General features: G+C 39.5%; 1 protein-coding gene across 2 annotated transcripts; it reads left to right on the plus strand.

Moving 5' to 3' along the window:
• Positions 1-769: 769 nt before the first annotated feature.
• On the plus strand, positions 770-24,867 carry aldh3a2b (aldehyde dehydrogenase 3 family, member A2b). Of its 2 annotated transcripts, XM_020048680.2 has the most exons (12): positions 770-896; positions 1,266-1,349; positions 3,050-3,212; positions 3,423-3,654; positions 7,257-7,342; positions 12,905-13,113; positions 20,666-20,783; positions 21,328-21,469; positions 21,892-22,058; positions 22,643-22,742; positions 22,856-23,094; positions 23,266-24,867. In XM_020048680.2, exons 3-12 carry the CDS (start codon positions 3,051-3,053, stop codon positions 23,278-23,280), a joined length of 1,470 nt encoding a protein of 489 aa, XP_019904239.2. In that variant the 5' UTR covers positions 770-896; positions 1,266-1,349; position 3,050; the 3' UTR covers positions 23,281-24,867. The 2 variants fall into 2 exon arrangements, with proteins under 2 accessions (XP_019904239.2, XP_010897952.2); XM_010899650.3 differs by lacking the exon at positions 1,266-1,349.
• Positions 24,868-25,804: the final 937 nt, after the last annotated feature.

Below are 25,804 nucleotides of genomic sequence, written 5' to 3' on the forward strand. Positions count from 1 at the left end.
TGACGTTCCCCCTCCTCTTCTCATCGTTCCCGTCCCCCTTTCCACAATACACAAACACCCCTCCTCTCCTCTTTGCTTGATGTGGAAACTCCTTCCATATTTCCTGTTATCCTGAGAGATTTTGAGGCCTAATCCACGTGTTTGCTTTGGGGGTGGGGGGCTTACGTGCTTCAAGTAGGGCCTCTGGCTGAGCCTGAGATCCAGACCCCGAGTGTGAACCTTCTCAGCCTTGGCTACAGATGAAAGATAGAGAGCTGGGCATTGCATAGGAGATATAGCCTAATGCATTGTAGAAGATCATGACATTTCACTGGAAATGTATTATTTGCATTTTAAGTGTGTAGAATAAAAAACTAAAACAGAACGGAGACTGAATAAGAAAGTGAATTATCAAGATGTACACATGAGTACAGCCAAAAAAGTATATTCACAAAGACCATGTTGTACAAACTGTCATATGGAACGTATTCACTTCTAAAAATGTTTTTGTAGCTTTATTTAGTTCTTAGGGAAAGTGCTTGTGCTTACATTTTCATAGGTTAATAGTTAGGTTATGGAAGCATAATTTGTGTTTGGTTGGGAAAACAATATCATAAAATAGGGCATATTCAAGGATTACGCGCTACAGTCTAGTAATAGGTCTTTTCAAACAGAATTGTGTTTGCACTTCTGACGCTTGAGTGACAGGTGAACTAACCAACAGCCGTATAAAATATGGACCTCCTCCACCAATAGCAAGTGGGCAGACGCAGTAACGGAGATCCGTATTTCATGTTTCCTCGATTATCAGCTGTCTAGCTAGTGGTACGGCGCGTACAGTTCATTCATAACGTTGCTTCGACTGGTTAACTATTCATTTTAATCATTTGTGTATAATTTGGAATTACTGCCCGCAGGTAAGAATTTAAATTGTGTTTTCCAGTTGTGACATTAGTGATTTAGAAACGTTATAGAATGGACTGCTTATAGTGGCAGTCCGCAACTGTGTTAAAGGTTAGCCTGGGCTAACATCAATACAAAAACACCATCTCAAATAAAAAACGGATAGGCCTACTTTCCTGCGAACCAAGAGCTTTAAGCTTTACGAATGGCTATTTTAAGTCTCAGCAGCAAGATTTCACTTTAATCTCGCAGCTATTGTGAAAATGTTGTAACTTGGATCCAAGTTATACCAATTATATAAAACCGCTGTTCTCTACCGGTAATTACACATTTGTAATATACTAATAATTTGCTCTTTTCTTTTGTCTTGTGATAACCTTTAGGCAACGTTTCCATCACAGCCTTCTGTTATTGCTAACAACAGAAAAATACGCAGACGGTTGCCCAAAGCAGAGATACACAAATGAGTATGCAGAGTCTACAGTGGGGAGAACAAGTATTTGATACACTGCCGATTTTGCAGGTTTTCCCACTTACAAAGCATGTAGAAGTCTGTCATTTTATCATAGGTACTCTTCAACTGTGAGTGACGGAATCTAAAACAAAAATCCAGAAAATCACATTGCATGATTTTTAAGTAATTAATTTGCATTTTCTTGTATGACATAAGTATTTGATACATCAGAAAAGCAGAACTTAATATTTGGTACAGAAAGCTTTGTTTGCAAATACAGGGAAAATATGTTTCCTGTAGTTCTTGACCAGGTTTGCCCACACTGCAGCAGGGATTTTGGCCCACTCCTCCAAACAGACCTCCAGATCCTACAGGTTTCGGGGCTGTCGCTGAGCAATACAGACTTTCAGCTCCCTCCAAAGATTTTCTATTGGGTTCAGGTCTGGAGACTGGCTAGGCCACTCCTGGACCTTGAGATGCTTCTTACAGAGCCACACCTTAGTTGCCCGGGCTGTGTGTTTCGGGTTGTTGTCATGCTGGAAGACCCAGCCACGACCCATCTTCAATGCTCTTACTGAGGGAAGGAGGTTGTTGGCCAACAGAAAAGCATCCCCAAAGAATGATGTTTCCACCTCCATGCTTCACGGTTGGGATGGTGTTCTTGGGATTGTACTCATCCTTCTTCTTCCTCCAAACACGGCAAGTGGAGTTTAGACCAAAAAGCTCTATTTTTGTCTCATTAGACCACATGACCTTCTCCCATTCCTCCTCTGGATCATCCAGATGTTCATTGGCAAACTTCAGACGGGCCTGGACATGCGCTGGCTTGAGCAGGGGGACCTTGCGTGCGCTGCAGGATTTTAATCCATGAAGGCGTAGTGTGTTACTAATGGTTTTCTTTGAGACTGTGGTCCCAGCTCCCCTCAGGTCATTGACCAGGTCCCCCCCTCACCTTCCTCATGATCATTGATGCCCCACGAGGTGAAATCTTGCATGGAGCCCCAGACCGAGGGAGATTGACCGTCATTTTGAACTTCTTCCATTTTCTAATAATTGCGCCAACAGTTGTGATCTTCTCACTGAGCTGCTTACCTATTGTCCTGTAGCCCATCCCAGCCTTGTGCAGGTCTACAATTTTATCCCTGATGTTCTTACACAGCTCTCTGGTCTTGGCCATTGTGGAGAGGTTGGAGTCTGTTTGATTGAGTGTGTGGACAGGTGTCTTTTATACAGGTTACGAGTTCAAACTGGTGTAGTTAATACAGGTAATGAGTGGAGAACAGGAGGGCTTCTTAAAGAAAAACTAACAGGCTGTGAGAGACGGAATTCTTACTGGTTGGTAGGTGATCAAATACTTATGTCATGCAATAAAATGCAAATTTATTATTTAAAAATCATACAATGTGATTTTCTGCATTTTAGTTTTAGATTCCGTCTCTCACAGTTGAAGTGTACCTATGATAAAAAATGACAGACCTCTACATGCTTTGTAAGTGGGAAAACCTGCAATATCGGCAGTGCATCAAATACTTGTTCTCCCCACTGTATATGATATAGATCACCCCCCCCAGTCGAGAACAACTGTCATTATCACCCTATTATTCAGGATTAGCCAATAAAGTTATAGCCAGAGAAGAATAGTACTGTAAACAATAAGAACAAGTTAGCTTATAGTAATTTAAATCCCATCCATCTATCAATCACCACTTGCAGAATGTCCCGCGAACAGAAGGCGGTAGAGGGCGCGAGGAAAGCGTTCCTAACAGGGAGGTCGAAGCCGTTAGAGCACCGGATCGGGCAGTTGAGGAACCTCCAGAGGTTACTCGTGGAGAGAAAGGAGGAAATTGCAGAGGCCATCAAAAAAGACCTGTACAAGGTAGACATATATTGAATTTTGAATGATTGAGACAGAGTGAGCTGCGTGTCCTTGTCTGCCCGGGTTTCAATTCAATTTCAATTTGAGTGAATAATGTGTGTGTGTGTGTATCATGTGTAGCATGTGCATAAATATATGTTTTTATTACAATTTAACATTTTGTTTTTACCACTGACTATTCCAAATCTATCTCCATCTTCCACAATTTAGAGTGAGGCAGGCACCCAGCTGTATGAGACTCTGGGCCTGGAGGCAGAGATCATCCTGACAGTGAAGAAGCTGGCAGAATGGGCAGCACCCCGGCCTGTGGAGAAGAACCTCATGACCATCTCAGACACTGTCTATATCCAGCCTGAACCACTTGGAGTGGTGTTGATTATAGGGGCATGGAACTACCCCTGGGCCGTCACCTTACAGCCACTTATTGGGGCTATCGCTGCAGGTAGATAGCTGTTTGGTGATAGGGTGTTTGTGCATGTGTGTTAACCCCAGGCCATTCATCCATCTCTGCTTACTTCAGAACAGGTCCTTATGATCAGCATTATGCTCTATCCTCTCAGCCTCTTTTAACCTTTAAGGCTAGGTTCAAAGTTGTGTTGTGTCAATCTAGACCTCCACCTTATCAAGATGGCCACCAGTGAATGATTCACATTTTATGTTTCAGTAACCTCTATCTACCTGTCACTCTGTATACAAGGAATGTACAAAAGGTTCCTTAACTGCCAGTAAATGTCTGAGAGGTATACTAGATCAATTACATAGTTAACTAATTTGCCTAAATGTTCTGAATTTACTTTTTGAAAATAATATTTGAAATTGGAATGGCCCATCAAGTTTAGCTTTGTTGAATGACCATAGTTATTTTATAGTAATTTTTGCCGGACTGCGTCAACGGAGCCAAACAAGAAGAGCGAATGTGACTTGATTGAGTGCCTGACTGACTGACCCGTTGTTAAGTAGTATAGTGGTTAGAGAGGCGGTCTCTCACGCAACGGACCTGTGTACTATCTTCGTCACAGCCCTAAACAAACTAGATTTTGTTCAGGATAGACTAGAACTTTGCCCAGTATTACGATGGAAAAACTACATTGGCAATGGACGAACTACATCGGCGACGAACATATTGTTCCCGTTTTCGATTTACATAGCGTAGTTCAAATGGCGTAGTGGTTAGCTATTCATCTATCTATTTATTTTCTGAAGAAATTAACCAGCCATGGAGTGATTTGAGTCACTATTTTCATTATAGGTACTGTATAGCTATTAGCTAGCCATCTACAGTAATCTCTTTCTAATTTAATGTGTTGAATGTAGTGTAGCAATCCTGGTATACCTGTTGTTGGTTTGGATGTTAACTAATGTAGGGAACCGTGGAGTTTCTACTAATTGGTTTGACAATGCAAGTAAACAGACACCACATCTCTACACACGTATCACGTGCACCCACACCCTCTGTTTAAATAGAATAGCTGTTTAAATAGCATAGCGGTTAAAGACAGTCTGTCACATAGTAAACTGCTGATTGAATCCAGCTTGGGCAACAACAGTCATCCCTTCTAATGGCAGGCCTTGTTCCTTTTCTTGTTTTTGTTAGCTGGCCAATTCCACCCAGTACACCCTAGCTGGTGCTGAGCCAATTTGCACAACTCTGTAGGACCCCAAGGGCAGTGCTGGCATGCTGTGACCTGGATTCAAGCACCTGATTGCAATTAATCAGCTGCATGACTTTAATCCCAATCCCCTGTATATTCTTAACATTACTCATATGTTTTAGTTATTAGACCAAATAATATGTTTTAGTTATTAGAGTGTATTGTTTGGCCCCAGTGGAGAACAACTGCCCCTCAAATTGAAGCCTCAAAAGTTAAAATGTTTAAGTAATCTTACTGGCATTGTCTGCAAAAACAGTATCCCTGTGATAGTCATTGAGAATTTAACTGCTAACTAGGCTGGGGAACCCAGCATAGGAGTTGGTGTGATGTGTTTGAATCCAGTCCACTGCCATTTGACTCCCTCGATTTAACCCTGTACCAGTTATCCCTTCACCAAAAATGTATATGTTTGGCTTTTTGCTGCATAACATTCAGAAGTTGAATGCGTGACTGCAAAAAGCTAGTAGCATAACTAATATACAGAAATGTGTTGTAGCAGCTGGAAAGTATAGCTGTAATGTGGGTGATTGTTGATGATCACTTGAGGATATTATATTGGGACTGACATCTACCCAAGCATCATACTTTGACTGTTCCCAAAATATAGTGTGAAACAATAGTCTAATGTAGTATGATTTTCCTATGGGCCTTTTTTTGTCAAGTTCCATTAACCTTACTGCATCTGTATACCCATGTGTTTTGGAACTACAGTTACAGTGGATATAAAAAAGTCTCCACTTGATGATGACTGTCTTCACTGTGTTCCATGGTATATCTAATGCTTTGGAAATTATTTTGTACCCTTCTCCTGACTGATATCTTTCAACAATGAGATCCCTCTGATCCTTTTGAAGCTCTCTGCGAACCATGGCTTCTGATCTGAGATGCAACTAAGAAAATTTCAGGAAAATCCTACTGGAACAGCTGAACTTTATTTGTTATTAATCAGAGTCACTTTAAATGTTGGCAGGTGTGTAATGACTTCTATTTAACATGAGTTTGAATTTGATTGGTTAATTCTGAACACAGCCACATCACCAGTTTTAAGAGGGTTTGCACATTTATGCAACCAGGTTATTGAGGTTTTCATTTTTCCCCCTCGAAGATTTTAGTTTGTTTTTCAATTGAATTATTCACATTATAGGTCATATTGAAAGTGGAAAAAGTTCTGAAATGATTTATCTTCGTCTCATTCTTTACAATTTTAACAGGGATCTGTAGACCTTTATATTCACTGAATATGGACTAATGGTTACAGCGTTGATCCAGTAACCAAACAGTTTGAATACCTGAGCAGCAGACATTATTACTATCTATTTCTTTTTGTTAAGTAGCAGTATTATCATTGTTATAGCAAAACATACTACTGTATGCCCAGGTATTTGTTAAATGCTGTATCTAAGATACGCATGATTATAACAGAGGTGCACACCCCTCTAAAACATGAGCCAGTTTCAGCTTATGAGTGGTGAACATTTAGACTTCAGTGTGTATGAACAGTGAGTGTGTGATGTGTGTGTGTTACCTTGTCTATGTAGAGGGGCAGGAGGTCCTCCATAACCTTAGAGGTATGAACATACCTCATAACCAAAATTATGAAAATTGTGTCAGCGTCCAAACATTTCCAGACCTATCTGTAATTATTAAATTATCAAACAAAATATTATATAAGAAGGATTTTGTTGCCCAAGGCAGCTTGCACTTCGCTATTCAGCCTTTAATCTTGATTACTAGTGGACACTTTATGAATAAACACTTTGGGTGGTTCTCTTTTGTATTTTCTTCTGGGTTTTGTAATAGAGATAAAAAAGCATTCAGCAAAGTGAACTGAGGTTGGCACTGACTCATATTTATCTGGTGGAGTTGTGTGAATTTGTGTTGGACTGGACTTTATTCTCAAACTTGCTATCAGTTCCCAAGGACAGTAGAGTGCTGTTAACTAGGTGAGAGGTTTTCCCTGCCTTTCAAAAGGCCCTAGTCCACACCAGTCATCACAACAACAAACAGTCCATGAAATCATGTGATATCTTGTGAAGAATAGCCTGCTTGCGAACGCTGTGATATGTGTTGTTTTTCCCAATTAATGTTTAGTGAACTAACAGGATTATAGCCTACTGAGACACATGTTTGGGATGACAGACTCAATATCAATAGCATCTCTGTAGCTTTGAATGAAACATTTGAGTGAAATGGTTTAGAGATATGTAAAAATATTAACAGAATGCAGTTCACTTTATATGCTTGTAACTTCCAACAAATGTTTTCTTACTCATAATAGTATCATTCTAAATGTAACTTTGTCTGCCTCAAGATCTACTATCCAGTGCTAACCAATTACTCCATTGTCTGACCTGATGCTAACAACAATCATTCCATTCTCTCTGGTTGCCAGGCAATGCTGCTGTGGTGAAGCCATCTGAGGTGTGTGTCCATACCTCTAAGGTAATGGAGGACCTCCTGCCCCTCTACATAGACAAGGTAACACACACACATCACACACACACTGTTCATACACACTGAAGTCTAAATGTTCACCACTCATAAGCTGAAACTGGCTCATGTTTTAGAGGGGTGTGCACCTCTGTTATAATCATGCGTATCTTAGATACAGCATTTAACAAATACCTGGGCATACAGTAGTATGTTTTGCTATAACAATGATAATACTGCTACTTAACAAAAAGAAGTAGATAGTAATAATGTCTGCTGCTCAGGTATTCAAACTGTTTGGTTACTGGATCAACGCTGTAACCACTAGTCCATATTCAGTGGATATAAGAGGTCTACACACCCCTGTTTAAATTTCAGGTTTTTGTGATGTAAAAGAAAAGATAAATCATGTCAGAACTTTTTCCACTTTCAACATGACCTATAATGTGAAAAATTCAATTGAAAAACAAACTGAAATCTTTCAGGGGGAAAATGAAAAATGGAAACTTTACAATAACCTGGTTGCACAAGTGTGCACACCCTCTTATAATTGGGGATGTGGCTGTGTTCAGAATTACCCAATCACATTCAAACTCATGTTAAATATAAGTCATTACACACCTGCCATCATTTAAAGTGACTCTGATTAATCACAAATAAAGTTGCTGTTCTAGTAGGATTTTCCTGACATTGTCTTAGTTACATCTCAGAGCAGAAGCCATGGTCCACAGAGAGCTTCCAAAGCATCAGAGGGATCTCATTGTTGATAGATATCAGTCAGGAAAAGGGTACAAAATAATTTCCAAAGCATTAGATATACCATGGAACACAGTAAAGCCAGTGATCATCAAGTGGAGAAAATATGTCACATCAGAGACATTACCAAGAACGTCCCTCCAAAATTGATGAAAAGATGAGAAGAAAACTGGTCAGGGAGGTTTCCAAAAGGCCTACAGCAACATTAAAGGAACTGCAGGAATTTCTGGCAACTACTGGCTGTGTGCTACATGTGACAACAATCTCCCGTATTCTTCATGTGAATGGGCTTGGAGTAGGGTGGCAAGACGGAAGACTGAAAAACATCCAAGCCTGGCTGAAGTTTGCAAAAACAAACATTAAGTCTCCCAAAAGCATGTGGGAAAATGTGTTATGGTCTGATGAAACCAAGGTTGAACATTTTGCCCATAATTCCAAAAGGTATGTTTGGCGCAAAAACAATCTGTGGGGTGATCTGAAGAGGGCTGTGCACCGGAGATGGCCTCGCAATCCGAGAGATTTGGAGCGCTTTTGCAAAGAAGAGTAGGCAAATATTGCCACGAAGATGTGCTGTGCTAATACACTCCTACCCAAAAAGACTGAGTGCTGTAACAAAATCAAAAGGTGCTTCAACAAAGTATTAGTTTAAGGATGTTCACAACCAGGTTATTGTGAGTTTTATTTTTCCCCCTCAAAGATTTCAGTTTGTTTTTTAATTGAATTGTTCACATTATAGGTCACATTCAAGGTGTAAAAAGTTCTGACGTAATTTATCTTTGTCTCATTCATTTACATCACAAGAAACTGGCCTTTTAACAGGGGTGTGTAGACTTTTTATATCCACAGTATGTGCTTGTATGATTAGTAATTACCTCCTAGTGTCGGTGTATCCTCTACAGCCTCAGGCACAATGTAACTCCTAAATGTTGTAAACAACCTTAGGATTTGACACAATAGATCCACAAATTCTTGTAGACAATCTTCAAAATTGGGTTGGACTACCTGTTTTTAACTGGTTTAGACATGCCACATTAGCAAAAACCTTTTTGTTGCCCTTGGTGACCACAGATCAGAGACAATAAAGATTATACAGTGGGGCAAAAAAGTATTTAGTCAGCCACCAATTGTGCAAGCTCTCCCACTTAAAAAGATGAGAGAGGCCTGTAATTTTCATCATAGATATACTTCAACCATGAGAGACAAATCCAGAAAATCACATTGTAGGATTATTCATGAATTTATTGGTAAATTATGGTGGAAAATAAGTATTTGGTCAAAAACAAAAGTTAATCTCAATACTTTGTTATATACACTTTGTTGGCAATGACAGAGGTCAAACGTTTTCTGTAAGTCTTCACAAGGTTTTCACACACTGTTGCTGGTACTTTGGCCCATTCCTCCAAGCAGATCTCCTCTAGAGCAGTGATGTTTTGGGGCTGTCGCTGGGCAACACGAACTTTCAACTCCCTCCAAAGATTTTCTATGGGGTTGAGATCTGGTGACTGGCTAGGCCACTCCAAGACCTTGAAATGCTTCTTACGAAGCCACTCCTTCGTGCCCGGGCAGCGTGTTTGGGATCATTGTCATGCTGAAAGACCCAGCCAGGTTTCATCTTCAATGCCCTTGCTGATGGAAGGAGGTTTTCACTCAAAATCTCACGATACATGGCCCCATTCATCCTTTCCTTTACACGGATCAGTCGTCCTGGTCCCTTTGCAGAAAAACAGCCCCAAAGCATGATGTTTCTACCCCCATGCTTCACAGTAGGTATGGTGTTCTTTGGATGCAACTCAGCATTCTTTTTCCTCCAAACACGACGAGTTGAGTTTTTACCAAAAAGTTCTATTTTGGTTTCATCTGACCATATGACATTCTCCCAATCCTCTTCTGGACCATCCAAATGCTCTCTAGCAAACCTCAGACGGGCCTGGACATGTATTGGTTTAAGCAGGGGGACACGTCTGGCACTGCAGGATTTGAGTCCCTGGCGGTGTAGTGTGTTACTGATGGTAGCCTTTGTTACTTTGGTCCCAGCTCTCTGCAGGTCATTAACTAGGTCCCCCCGTGTGGTTCTGGGATTTTTGCTCACCGTTCTTGTGATCATTTTGACCCCACAGGGTGAGATCATGCGTGGAGCCCCGGATCGAGGGAGATTATCAGTGGTCTTGTATGTCTTCCATTTTCTTATTATTGCTCCCACAGTTGATTTCTTCACATTAAGCTGCTTACCTATTGCAGATTCAGTCTTCCCAGCCTGGTGCAGGTCTACAATTTTGTTTCTGGTGTCCTTTGACAGCTCTTTGGTCTTGGCCATAGTGTAGTTAGGAGTGTGACTGTTTGAGGTTGTGGACAGGTGTCTTTTATACTGATAAGTTCAAACAGGTGCCATTAATACAGGCCTGTGAGAAGAAGTTACAGGTCTGTGAGAGCCAGAAATCTTGCTTGTTTGTTGGTGACCAAATACTTATTTTACCGAGGAATTTACCAATAAATTCATAAGAAATCCTGCAATGTGATTTTCTGGATTTCTTTTCCTCATTTTGTCTCTCATAGTTGAAATGTACCGATCATGAAAATTACAGGCCTCTCTCATCTTTTTAAGTGGTAGAACTTGCACAATTGGTGGCTGACTAAATACTTTTTTGCCCCCCTGTATGTGGTGTACCAGAAGGATTTTGGGTTCTATTCTGTTCAACCTATACATGCTTTCTCTTGTTACCATCCTTAGAAAGCATGGTATTCATTTTCACAGCAACGCTGATGACACACATTTCATTTCTGAGTCCCCTGATTATTTTAGTCCCATTGGCATGTTGATTAAATGCATCACCGACATTTTCTTATGGATGGCACAACATTTTTTGCATTTAAAAAAGGATAACACTTTTGATTATTTGTGCCAATATCCAATGAGAGGAAATTACTGTTAATTTAATTTCTCTTTATCTGCACGCAACCCATCAATCAAAAAATCTTAGTGTGATTTTAGACTGTGACCTGAACTTTGAAGTCCATAACAGAAAACTTAATCTAATATAAATCTTTGTGTAGTCATTTATCCTTTATTTTTCATTTTATGTCATTTTTATCTTTACTGTAATTCATACATTTTTTCGTAGCATTATTTATAGTATCTCACAAAAGTGAGTACACCCCTCACATTTCTGTAGATATTTGAGTCTTTTCATGTGACAACACTGAAGAAATGACACTTTGCTACAATGTAGAGAAGTGAGTGTACAGCTTGTATAACAGTGTAAATTTGCTGTCCCCTCAAAATAACTCAACACACAGCCATTAATGTCTAAGTACACCCCAAAGTGAAAATGTCCAAATTAGGCCCAATTAGCCATTTTCCCTCCCCAGTGTCATGTGACTCATTAGTGTTACAAGGTCTCAGGTGTGAATGAGGAGGAGTTGTGTTAAATTTGGTGTCATCACTCTCACACTCCCTCATACTGGTCACTGGATGTTCAGCATGGCACCTCATGGCAAAGAACTCTCTGAGGATTTGAAAAAAAGAATTGTTGCTCTACATAAAGATGGCCTAAGCTATAAGAAGATTGCAGAGACCCTGAAAATGAGCTGCAGCACGGTCGCCAAGACCATACAGCGGTTCAACAGAACAAGTTCCACTCACAACAGGCCTCCCCATGGTTGACTAAAGAAGTTGAGTGTACATGCTCAGCGTCATATAAAGAAGTTGTCTTTGAGAAATAGACGTATGAGTGCTGCCAGCATTGCTGCAGAGGTTGAAGGGGCGGGGTGTCAGCCTGTCAGTGCTCAGACCATACGCCGCACACTGCATCAAATTGGTCTGCATGGCTGTCGTCCCAGAAGGAAGCCTCTTCTAAAGATGATGCACAAGAAAGCCCGCAAACAGTTTGCTGATGACAAGCAGACTAAGGACATGGATTACTGGAACCATGTCCTGTGGTCTGATGAGACCAAGATAAACCTATTTGGTTCAGATGGTGTCAAGCGTGTGTGGCGGCAACCAGGTGAGAAGTACAAAGACAAGTGTGTCTTGCCTACAGTCAAGCATGGTAGTGGGAGTGTCATGGTCTGGGGCTGCATGAATGCTGCCGGCCCTGGGGAGCTACAGTTCATTGAGGGAACCATGAATGCCAACACTTACTGTGACATACTGAAGCAGAGCATGATCCCCTACCTTCGGAGACTGGGCCGCCGGGCAGTATTCCAACATGATAACCACCCGAAACACTCCAAGACGACCACTGCCTTGCTAAAGAAGCTATGCGTAAAGGCAATGGACTGGCCAAGCATGTCTCCAGACCCAAACCTTATTGAGCATCTGTGGGGCATCCTCAAATGGAAGGTGGAGGTGTGCAAGGTCTCCAACATCCACCAGCTCCATGATGTTGTCATGGAAGAGTGGAAGAGGACTCCAGTGGCAACCTGTGATGCTATGGTGAACTCCATGCCCAAGAGGGTTAAGGCAGTGCTGGGAACTGATGGTAGCCACACAAAATATTGACCCTTTGGGCCAAATTTGGACATTTTCACTTTGGGGTGTACTCACTTTTGTTTCCAGCGGTTTAGACATTAATGGCTGTGTGTTGTGTTATTTTGAGGGGACAGCAAATGTACACTGTTATACAAGCTGTACACTCACTACTTTACATTGTAGCAAAGTGTCATTTCTTCAGTGTTGTCACATGAAAAGATATGCTCAAATATTTACACAAATGTGAGGGATGTACTTACCTTTGTGAGATACTGTATCAGTTGTTTTTATTCTGACTTGTTAAGCTCCTTGAAATGCATTTTGTGAAGACATGTGCTATATAAATTAAGTTTGATTGATTGATAACTGTGCACTTCGGTCTTTAGGAGTTGTACCCAGTAGTGACGGGCGGTGTCTCAGAGACCCAGGAGTTGCTGCGTCAGCGGTTTGACCATGTTTTCTACACGGGTAACAGTGTGGTGGGCAAACTGGTGATGGAGGCAGCAGCCAAACACCTCACCCCAGTCACCCTGGAGCTGGGGGGCAAGAGCCCCTGTTTCATCGACAAGAACTGTGACATCCCTGTTGCTTGTCGGTGAGCTAAACACACACATACACACCAGTGTTTCCTCTAGAATGTATGATATCAGACTCTAATTTATCACTTCACATGAAAATAAAAATATTTAAAAGGTTTTGAGCTATACCTATCAAAAAATGTTGATAGCTGTAGAACATGCAAGCTAGCAAAATTACTGTGTTGTGTATTAAGAATCTACTGAAAAAAATTAAGGGAACACATAATCATCACAGTGTAACACCAAGTCAATTAAACTTCAGGGATATTGATCTGTCCAGTTAGGAAGCATTAGCGATTGTGAATCAGTGTCACCTTTTTTGCTGCAATTGAAAGTGACAACAGATGCACTGAAGAGCCAACAGCAACCCCCATAAATGGAAAGGTTTTGAAGGTGGTGGCCACAGACAATTGCTCTGCAGCCCATTCAGGTTGCACAGGTAATCCAGCTCCCCCAGGATGGCATATCCATACGTGCAATCGCAAGAAGGTTTGCCTCCCAGTGTCTCCCAGTACAGTCTCAAAAGCATGGAGGAGATACAAGGAGATGGGCTGTTACATGAGGAGAGCTGGACAGGGCCATAGATATATTTCCATATATAACTAATTTATATGCCGTTAAATGTATGCATTTGAAATATGTTGATATTGACATGTTTGTTTTAATTTTATTGCTCAGTAAGTGGTATAAACTTAGCGGTATAACACATTTAACAGTATTGATTAATATTTAAAATCAATATTCAACAAGTCCCAGGGTTGGAAAAATCCACTATGACCAGAACCAATGATTGTGGTCTTTATAGTTTCAGGCTCTTCTCACAGTCTTTTAAAAGACTTAAGTAACAAGCGGATTGCACAGTGAAAATTCACCCATCGCATATCCCACCTAACATTAGGGTCGACACTCTTAAAGTTTGTACACAAAAAAATCTCAGTGGTAATATGTGAACAGACTGGCAAAAGTAAATTTCGTTGGCAATTTCCAAACAGTCATAATTAATATGAACAGTTGCAAAAATAACAACTGCAAAGCATACTGGGAAACAACTAACACAAAAGAACAATGAGTGGTGCTCCTTTGCCACAAAAAAATTATATATATTTCTGTGCAGAATCACAAACTTGCTAAGATATAATTCAACATAAAACTTTGAATTATTCTATTCTAATGGTTTTAAAAACAACAACGTCACTGTGAAGTAGACAAAAGCGAATCAGTCGCTCAACCTAGTCATATTAGCAACAGTTGATAGTTGTTGCATATTCAGTGCTCCTCCCATTCTTACATTTGAAACTGATATTTATTTGTATCTCTGTCCATGAGAGCTGGCGTAAATGTGCTAATTTCCTTCTAATAAAGTTGGAAGGTTCACACGTTCTATATAACCGTGCATCTATAAGTTAACGTCCTGACATTTTCCATCAGCCTTATTAATGTATTTGTTGTAGCAACCACAGTATCCATAGTGATATACAGCAGTATGAAACTACCATAAAATAACGGAGTTGTAACATCCCGTGCCAACTCGTACCCTATAAAAATCACAAATCTAGCAAACCCAACTCCCTCAAACACAACACCAATACCTTGAACACAACTCACCCCTCAGATCACAATCACTGGAATTCTAATCACCTGATCACTCACCTGTTTTTCATCAGCTCTACTATTTAGTTCTGTTCAGTACACATTTCCTTTGTGAGGTATTGTTTTGTAATTGAGCAGCCTTGTAGTCATTTAGCTATTTATCGTATTGTTTTGTCTACTGTGTACCAAATAGTTTTCTCATCCCTCACTGACCACGTTTAACCTATTCCTCTTGTACCTTTGCTTCAAATGTCCTGCCATCGATCTACTACCTGTTCTCATTAACTATGACCATTGTCTCACTCCTCTTGTTCATTAGCCTGCTCTCGTTGGATTTCACAGGTTTTGACTCCTGCCTGGTTTAGTTCCAGGCTATTCTCCTGGATTGACATTCTGTACTGTTGTCTTCATTAAAAATAGCGCCGTGTGCTTGAATCTTTACCTGCCTCCCGAGATTCATTAGAGGAGGACCAGGGCTGCCAAAGTCCAAAATAAATAAATGTATCAATAAATCTATTTATACATTTAAATATTTTTTAAATGTAATGATTAATGTATTAATCAATATTATTTCCCTGTTCATTTATTTCCTTAATCATTTATTTCTGTATTTATCTCTAAAGAGGGCCTGTCAATCAAAGTATGTCACGGTGTCACCTTACTCCAATCGGTTGATCGTTATCAGAGTGCAAAAAAACTCTACATGTCTTGGTTGCTATGAATACATTAGTACACAAATTAAAGTAAACAGCGAATAATTGTTTGGGATGATAATACATTTTTTGCATCAAGGTTCTGACTGACAAATTGTTCTATTTAGATGCTAACACAGAGGTTGGTCATAAAGTGTTCAACAAATTGGAGGAAGTGTCATCACCTTAATTTTTCAATCTACAGTTCAGATGAAGCGGACCAGTTAGACCGCTTATTATATATAACCTCACTGGACTTAACCGACTTTTAACAGCGATTTCAAATGTATTAACTCCCTGAATGTAAATACCCCATATCTGGGGTACCTCTGTTACTTAATTAAATTCAGTCTTATACAAGAACGGTGGGTATCCAGGCTGTCTGCTGAAAGCTGAGAGTCTTGACTTTCCAGTGGTGCCTTCTTTGGTGTGACTCACTAGCATAGAAATCTGCCATGTTGTTATTACACATAACCTATTACATGATTTATTGGGATCATTGTATGTACATTATACTTCTCAATCATTAAAATAGGTGATCAGGGTTTTGTTTCACCAGGGCCCTGTATTTTACAATGGATACACCCCCTCCCTGAAAAACAGAAACAACTCCTAAACCACAGTTATTACCATACTCTTCAATGTGCTGTAGTTTCAGTATTATTTTATTTGTTTTTTTGGAGGGATGAGGGGAGCTTGACTGGCTTTTGCATGCAACAGTTTAACTGACAGTCAGTACAGTTCAGTTGTGTTGAGGACAGTTATGGCTGAAATCGTATTAGTCCATTTACTTCAAAGGGGTTTTAAGTAGGCTATACTTCCACAGCTAAGTTATGTTAAATTACATTCAGCTTCACATTTTAACTGATAGCTAAATCATTTAGTTTGATGTCGAAAGTAATAGCATAATTAGTGTAAAATCTCTGCCTTCCAATATGTAGTTGGCAATGTCATCTCTGCCTGAGACCTCAGCCTAATGAAAAAGGTATTATGTTAGTTAACAGATAGCTATGTACGTTAAACGTTATCACCCAGTTGTTGCACTGAGATTTATAACTGGATGTCTTATAATGTATAGAAAAGCATAAAGGCATTCTGCAATAAACTGGCACGGTCACATTTGTGATTAAAATGTTAACTGTCTTGAATCTTAACTCTCACTCCTGATTTTTGTTAAATCAGCCTCTCTAGCTTCTCTTTGGCAGCCATTCCATTCCAGTGTCTGTTAAATTCCAACACAGGCACACCTCATTTTACTTAATGAGGTACTGATTAGGTGATTACCTGAACCAAATCTAATTTAATGAGGAAGTATAAAAACCACTGCTGTGGTAATCTCTATTCTCTTGCAAAGGACCAGCTGGATGGCAAAAACAGTGCAATTAGTACCTCAAAGGTAATTAAAAAAAAATATATATATTCAGAATGACATAAGAGTTGAAAATAAATGCTTTGACTGAGGAAAAGAAAGGGTTCAATTCTGGCTTTACTGGCAGAGGGATACAGTGAGCGTCAGGTTGCTTCCATTCTGAAAAGATGGCAGTTCATAAGAACAAGGTCAAGCAACAGACATTGGGGACAACAAAGCTACAGACTGGCAGAGGGCGAAAATGACTGTCCACTGACCGAGATGACCGTCAACTCATTCGAATGTCACTCAACAACTGTAGGATGACATCAAGTGACCTACAAAAAGAATGGCAAACAGTAGCTGGGGTGAAGTGCACTGCAAGGATGGTTTGAAACAGGCTCCTAGGGGCAGGGCTGAAGTTGTGCAAAGCTAGAAAAAAGCCCTTCAACAATGAGAAGCAAAGAAGAGCCAGGCTGAAGTTTGCAATAGACCATAAGGATTGGACCATAGAGGAATGGAGTATGGTCATCTTCTCTGACAAGTAACATTTTCTGCTTTGCCCAACACCTGGTCGTCTAATGGTTAGACGGAGACCTGGAGAGGCCTACAAGCCACAGAGTCTCGCACCCACTTTGAAATATGGATCAGTGATGATCTGGGGATGCTTCAGCAAGGCTGGAATCAGGCAGATTTGTCTTTGTTAAGGATACATGAATCAAGCCAAGTACAAGGTTATCCTGGAAGAACACCTGCTTCCTTCTGCTCTGACAATGTTCCCCAAATCTGAGAATTGTTTTTTCCAGCAAAACAATGCTCCATGCCACACAGCCAGGTCAATCAAGGTGTGGATGGAGGACCACTAGATAAAGACCCTGTCATGGCCTGCACAATATCTAGACCTGAACCCCATTGAAAACCTCTGGAATTTGATCAAGAGGAAGATGGATGGTCACAAGCCATCAAACAAAGCTGAGCTACTTGAATTTTTGTGCCATGAGTGGCATAAAGTCACCCAACAGCGATGTGACAGACTGGTGGAGAGCATGCCAAGATGCATGAAAGATGTGATAAAAAATCTGGGTTATTCCACCAAATATTGATATTAAGTTATATTAAGTTAAAACATTAGTATTTTGTAATGTTTTTTTTTGTTATTTTGACCAGTTGTTATTTTCTACAAATAAATACTCTAAATGACAATATTTGTATTTAGAATTTGGGAGTAATGTTGTCAGTAGTTATAGAATAAAACAAAACTGTTCATTTCACTCAAACATGTGAATAGTAAAATCAGAGAAACTGATAATTTTGCATACGTTTAGCACATTACCTCAAACTTGTATTTAATGTGGTCAATTCTGTGCTCTTCAAATTACTTCAAATTATTAACCTCTTTATTTAAATTTTAATTATAATATCCACCGCTTTGCTACCAGTAATGCTTTGTTAAATTTTTTGTCAGGATTTGTTTTAGGAGGCTTGCCTAACTTGATCAAAACAGAACTAGTCCGCGCTTGAGACCTTTCTTGAGTAGTGATTGGGCGATATCCAACACATGCGCAACATGGGGACATGCCAAGGATCTAAAATAACACTCACCTTCTGACTTTATCTGCTTCTGGGCTTGATTGCTACTCCCTCATTAGCTTAAGCAAATTACAGAAATAAAAGATTAAGTAAATGAACAAATAAAGAAAAATTAAGTAAATACATTTTTAAGTACAAATGAATAAATACATTTAATGAATAGACAAATAGATAAATACAGAAAAGAATAATTAGGAAAACGAATATTTAAGTACAAATTCATGTCACATTTTACAAATGTGTCACTAATATATATTTATTTCTGTGTACATAAAAATGTAGTTACATATATATTTATATATTTTATATTTGTATGTAAAAATGTACTTATGGAGACATTTATTCTGCCATATAAAACAAATCAGTGAAATAAATAAATTAAATAAAAGATAATCTGCAAAAACATTTTTAACCCCCCTTAAAATAAAAACACTCCTAAAGAACACACAGCCCTCCCCAGAGCCAAAAGTTCCAACACCCTCCCCCTTTTTTTACCAGCGGTCACTCCAATAAAAATCGATCTGTCCTTACTGTACATGTCCATAATATGTGCTCTTGCCTACAGTGGCTCTCAAAAGAATTCCCCCTGTGGGTCATCTGCAACCAAAATGTATTTAATCAGGAGTTTTTGACACTGATCAACACACAAAATATTTTTTTTTATTAATTACAAATTCAGAAGATAGTGTATTTGGATAAGTCTCTACCAGCTTTGCAAATCTGGAAGTAGCAATTTTTGCTGATTCTTTTGCTCAAGCTTTGTGAAGGTCGGATGGAGTCCTTTGGTGAACAGCAATTTTAAACTCTTTCCGCATATTCTCAGTTGGATGTTGGTGCAGGCTTAGACTGAGCCACTCTAGGACATTGACCTTTTTGTTTTTACGCCACTCCAGTGTGAATTTGACTGATTAATCCCAAGTCCCAGGTCTCCTGCAGACTTCAGCAGGTTTTCTACCAGGATTTCTCTGTACTTTGCTGCATCTTTTTTGCCCTCTATATTTACATGTTTTTCAAGACCTAACGCAGAGAAGCATACCAATAGGATGGGGCTGCCACCACTGTGCTTCAAATTAGGGATGGTGTTTTCGGCATGATGTGCAGTGTCAGGCCTGCACTAAACATAACACTAATCAAAATGCTCTATTTTGGTCTCATCAGACCATGTAATCTTTTCCAATTCGTCTTTTTAAAATTATTTTCAACGATGGCTTTATCTTTGCCATTCTTAGAAAAATTTTTTCAACAATGGCTTTATTTTTGCCATTCTTAGATAATTACTTTCAACAATGGCTTTATTTTTGCCAGTCTCCTATGAAGTTTAGTGAAGTACCCTGGCTGCATTTTTGCTGTATGCACAGTGTCTCCTAGCTCAGCTTTGGAAAATAACTGCTATAGAAGTACCACCCTGAACAGTGCCCTTCTTGCACAGATTCAATGTTTTTAGGACGGCCGGTTGTAGACAGATTCCCAGTATTTCTATATTCTCTCTGTCTTAATAATGGACATAAATGTGCTCCAGGGAATATTTGATGCCTTGGAAATGTTTTTATATCCTGCCCCTGATTGGTGCCTTTGAAGAACCTTCCTTTATTTACTTTGAATGTTCCTTCATCTCCATGATATAGTTTTTGTTAATTGTACTAACAAACTGTGGGACCTCCCAGAGACAGATGTATTTAACCTGAAATCATGTGAATCACCTAGATTGCACACAGATGGACTCTGTTCAACTAATTAGGTGACTTCTGTAGACAGTTGGTGTACTCTACAGCTCATTCAGGTGTGTTGTTGCCAAGGGAATACTTGTGAGAGCCGTTGTATAAAAGTTACATGAAAATACATAAAATGATCAGGCAATTATTATTAATTCTTTAAAATGTTTGCATGAATAGCATCTGGATAAAACAAAATTTGCCATGCTCAACAGACTGCGTTTTGCACAGCTTATTAAGTCCAACTGAAGACTGCAGCTGTGCTCTCGCAGATAGCTTTTCCTATCAAAGCAGAAATAAAAACCTATAACCTTTAGAACAATGTTGTACATAGTATACATCGACAGATTATGTATTTACTTAGAAAAGGTGAATAATGTGTATGACAAAATTGTTAATTAAAGTATCTTTGCTCACACATTTTTTTTTGCCGTAGCAGCAATTATTTGGCCGTTAGCGGCAGAAACGCTGGTACACACCCACATACGTACAAACTCTGACACAATCCACAAGTCACTCACTACATTTCTGTAATTGAGATACAACACAAAAGACCTTGTTCGCCCCCCATTCTTCCAGTTTTCCCTTTTTTAGTTTTGGATCTTTTGTTTCATTCCACATTCTCTTTCTCTGGTAGGCGTATCACCTGGGGAAAGTATTCTAACTGTGGACAGACGTGTATTGCTCCAGACTACATCCTGTGTGAGTCAAGCATCCAGGACCGTGTGCTAGAGGAGATCAAAAAGTCCATCAAGGTACAATTAATTTTGTCATGGTTATAATGGTTATATGTATATTGTAAATTGGAGACCTGTTGCATTCTGCTCATGTATTTCCATTTGATGCCAAATCCACTGCTAGTGTGAGAGGTCAAGGAGTTAGTTGGAAAATAGACACATACTGTGAGAGGTGATGGATCTTTGATGTCATACTTTGGTGTTTTGAGAAGGTTTTGGAAAATGTTTGAAGTGTTTCTGTCAACCCACGATACAGTTAATATTTGCAACTAGTTACATAAGGAGTAATAGAAAAATGTGTTCACCACACAAAAATACATGGCCATTATTGCTGGAAATTAATTGCTGGACATTTTTGTTTTGACTGCTTTGAGGGAAATGTCAGGAACATTTTGTTGAATGCTCCATACTTTGTGTATCCTATTTAAATATCTGTCAATTTTCTTTCAGATTCATTACAACAGTCAGCCATTTGCCTCTTTGAACATGTCTATAATGTAAAGTACTAAGTTTGAAATAACATAATTTGTATCTTCAAAGTTGCTCATTATGTTTTTCTCAGGCCTTCTACACAGAGGACCCCAAGACCTGCCCTGACTATGGACGCATCATCAACCAGCGGCACTTCAAACGCATTATGGCTATGACAGACGACTGCACCATCGCTATTGGAGGGGAAAATGACGAGTCAGCATGCTACATAGGTACTACTTTTGACAGGACTAATTCTAGGTACTACATTTGACAGGCCTAATTCTAGGTACTACATTTGACAGGCCTAATTCTAGGTACTACATTTGACAGGCCTAATTCTAGGAACTACTTTTGACAGGCCTAATTCTAGGAACTACTTTTGATAGGCCTAATTCTAGGTACTGCGGTGAGAGAATGTTTGTAATCACTGTAGAATTTCAGAAGAATCCAGCAAACTAATGATCAATACCTCTGCAATCATTTTGCACATGTGCAATCATTTCTTTGCTTGCTGTTCAGCCTACTTAAAGGGAATAAATTAGAGAAAGCAACCCACCAAAGTCACATACTTATTGTATGATCTGCCACTATGGATTTAACTTGGTCCCCTAAACAATCTATTTAAACCATAACTATGCTTGCCCGTCCTCAGCTCCTACGGTACTGACGGATGTGAAGGGTAGCTCCAAAGTGATGCAGGAGGAGATCTTTGGTCCCCTCCTCCCCATCTTGACGGTCAGAGGAGTGGACGAGGCCATCAGCTTCATCAACAAGGGAGAAAAACCCCTCGCCCTCTATATTTTCTCACCTGATGACAAGGTAAGAACTTATACTCATTCAGACATAGAAAACACAGATGCACTTAGGATCTCTTGGCCATCGCACCCCTACAGAAGGACAGCTCCCAATCAGCCCGGTCAAACCTCTTTGCTATTAGTCATTACTCTTATATCCCTTTAAAATCTGAATTATGGAATTGTTGCCTTATTCTTTCTGAAAACAATTTGATAAGGTTTATAGGCCTATGCTCACCTTTTAGACATTTTTACGCCAATGTTTGCAGTATATGTAAAAATAGGAGTGAAATAGTTTTAGACAGGAATCCTGAGTAGTAACGTTTACCACATTCCATCTAGGGACATAACCCTGGTGTTGGCTGACATTTGTTGGCTTGCTAATACCATGTATTATACTGTTTGGTATTAACAAACGATATAATAAATGCCAACAAACAAGCTACCGAGCTAACTACCCAGCTATGCAAGAATGAGGAACACTGACCACGCAAGGTTGACCTCTACTCTAGCTGGAACTTGAATGATTAACTAAGGTCTATCTCACACATTATCCTCTCTTTGTCGGTCCTCTCCCTGTTCCTTCTCCCTCTCTTCATCTTTTTCTAGGTAATAAAAAAAGTGATAGCAGAGACCTCTAGCGGAGGGGTGTTGGCTAATGACTGTCTGGTGCACTACTCTGTCAGTGCACTACCCTTCGGTGGAGTTGGTCAGTACGGCTCATTGTAATACCCACACAAACATTGTACAGTAGCAGTTTGACACAAGGTCAAATGAGAAGGGATGTGGGTGATTGACTACTCTCTATGTCTCCCCCTGTAGGCAACAGTGGTATGGGCAGCTACCACGGCAAGTTCAGCTTTGACAACCTGAGCCACCTGAGGGCCTGTCTGATCAAAAAGCTGACGATGGAGGGGATTAACGACATGCGTTACCCGCCCCACACTGCCAAGAAACTGGGCTGGGCGCGTTTCTTCATCGTCAAAAACCCTGACCTGGGGTGGATCGGCCGCATGGTGCTGCTTGCCATCGTTACTGTGGTGGCTGCAGTGGTGCTACAGGTGAGGAGGGGTAAAGGAGGTGTGGGGGGTGCAAGGAGGGATACGTATCTAACAGATTTGAAAACTATGGTAAATATCACTAAAAGAACATGAGTGCCAACATGTTCATATTTGAAATAGACTTTTACTGATTGGATAATGGGTGTGTGTTTTATGTGTTTGTTTATCCAGAGATACCTTCAGTGAGATCACAATGGTAACCCCATACTACAGGCCTGATGGACTATGGAACAGAGTCGGGTCTCAAAGCACTGATTGTTGACCTGGATAAGCTTTTGTCTGCTTCAAGATAAAAACTACCCATAACCATAACAACAGCCAGCTCGCCCTTAAACATTGGTACCATGATAATGAGAGGGGATGGGAATTGACACCAATAACCTTTATTTTAATAATGCAATTCTGCATGAAGCCGTTTTTTCTGAAGGATTTGCTTGCTTAATGCTAATTAACATTAGCTGGCAACAAAAAAAATCATGAATGTGATCTTTTATCCTATATATGGCACTTTAATCAATGTGATATTCCAATGTGATCACTGGGGAGTACGTCACATATTTTATGTAAATCTGTGACATCTGATTTCATGTGCTATGTGACCTTACAGTTCTTTAAAATGTGCTACCAAAACGTATAATATGTTTTGAATCTACTAAAACGTAACATTTACACAAACGTATGATGTATTACAAATACATTTTAACGTGAACGTTAGATATCACAGCACTGGGGTTAAGGTTTGGGTTAACGTAATGCAACGAAAAATATTTGGTTAACGGTAGGTATCACAGTACTGTGATAAAGGTTTGAGTTATGGTTAAAGAAAAAATCTGCCTCCAAATTGGAGTGAGTGTCGGGGAAATTCCCCTGTTTATCTCTTACTCACTGCTGGTGAGTGCTGGTCTTTACTCGAACGTTACTTCACATAACGTAATACTGTATATCTTACAAATTTGACTGTCAAAGATTTACATCAAATAGTTTACGTACACCCCCTGAGACCAGTTTGGATATTCATATTAATTTGTTAAATTAGTTAATTAGTTAAACCTGTCCTCTCAGGTTGTCTGTTTTACTTTTTTAAAGCCTTAAAACAGCCAAATGTTTGCTGCTTAATGAAAGATTTAAGTTAAGTTTATAAAAACAATGCAGGTATAACCAGTTATAGCTTTGTGTAGCCTGTATATCACTGTGCATATATCACAAGCTGCATATGTGAGAAGTTCTGTACGGTTCGCATTAATCAATTTCATATCTAAATGAATATTCTCAATAAGTATTATGTATTAATACTGTATTTTTGCATATGTTTAAATATTTAGTCAGCCTCAGAGAAGCACAACCCTAGTTCTGTAATTATTATTATTATTTGTTTGAACCATATGAAACACTGAATGCAATGAAGATGCCATTATTTGGTGTAGAACATTAACATTTCCTTGGTGACCTGATCTGTCAGTGAATTACCAAGCTTTTTCTTTTTTTTCTGTTCTGTTGTGTTTGTTATTTTTTCTTCCAATTAGCCAATCAGTTAGATTTTAAGAAATCCACATTATTTGATTGCAGAGTTTTTAAACCATTACATTGTATTTCAGCTTTGCCTGCTGAATTTTATATTGAATAGCTCAGGATAATGAAGAATGACTAACTAACCACATTTAGCAAGAATGAAGGAGTAAATGTCTATCATTTCAATATTTAAAAAGCTGTACAAAAGAGATCTGTCTAAAGGGATTTTCAAATTTGTTCTAATAAATTTGTAATACATCAGTATTCATGTCCTGGGATTGTTATTGATTGTCTGTATGTTTTAGGCATGACAGGAAAATCCAATCACCACATTCTCTGTGTTCATTTTGGCAGCTTTGTATTTTTATTGTGTTATTATTGGTCTAATAAGAATGAACAACAGGCCTAGTTGGACAAGGCTGTCAAAATCTGTTTCTAAATTAAATGTGCACATAGTAGAAGTTATAGGTAACCTAAATATCATCAGTTAATAGGAAATTAATGTAGACGGAAATGTGACAAATTAATTATATTTTACTCTAACTTTAAGGATGTAGACATTAAGAAAGCTTTGTGTTATTGGTGTTTTGTTTTATAGAAAATATCTAAGATAACCTCTGGTCCGGGGACAAACATGGTTAGCTAAATGTGGGTCCCAGGTTACAAGATTGATTGGAGGTTGTACGTCTGTGCTACTCAAGAAACTGTGCCGCACCACAGTTTATTCAAATGCAAAATGAGATGATAAGCTCATAAATTGTTTACCTTTTGTGGGCCTGTCAAACCTTACTTCAGGCAATTTTGAATTATCTGTTCAATAATGCAGGCCTTGGGGTCCCTGAGTGGTGTGACTGTAATGTCACTGCTTCACAGGATTCGTTACCTGGTTCGTATGCTGCTGTGGATTAGCCCAGTGGTCCTGCCGATGGCTCCTGTGAGCTCAGTAAAGGCAGAAAACCAGAGAATGTGTTTCCTCTCGGGGGGGTGGTGTAGAAGCACGTCCTCCCCCGCATTTGGGCTGGACGACAATCCTCCCAAGTGGAATGTACAAAACCCAAACCAAATTGAATCATGACAAGACTGTTGCAATGTAAAAAATGGGGACTGAGATGGGTACAGAGACACTCTGGCCATGTCTGAGGGGGGTGAGTCAGTTGGCGTAAAGCTAGGAGGCGTCCTCTGGGTTTAGGCTAGAGGACAA

This window comes from Esox lucius, chromosome 7, assembly GCF_011004845.1.
Source record: "Esox lucius isolate fEsoLuc1 chromosome 7, fEsoLuc1.pri, whole genome shotgun sequence".
NCBI classification, from domain to species: Eukaryota; Metazoa; Chordata; class Actinopteri; order Esociformes; family Esocidae; genus Esox; species Esox lucius.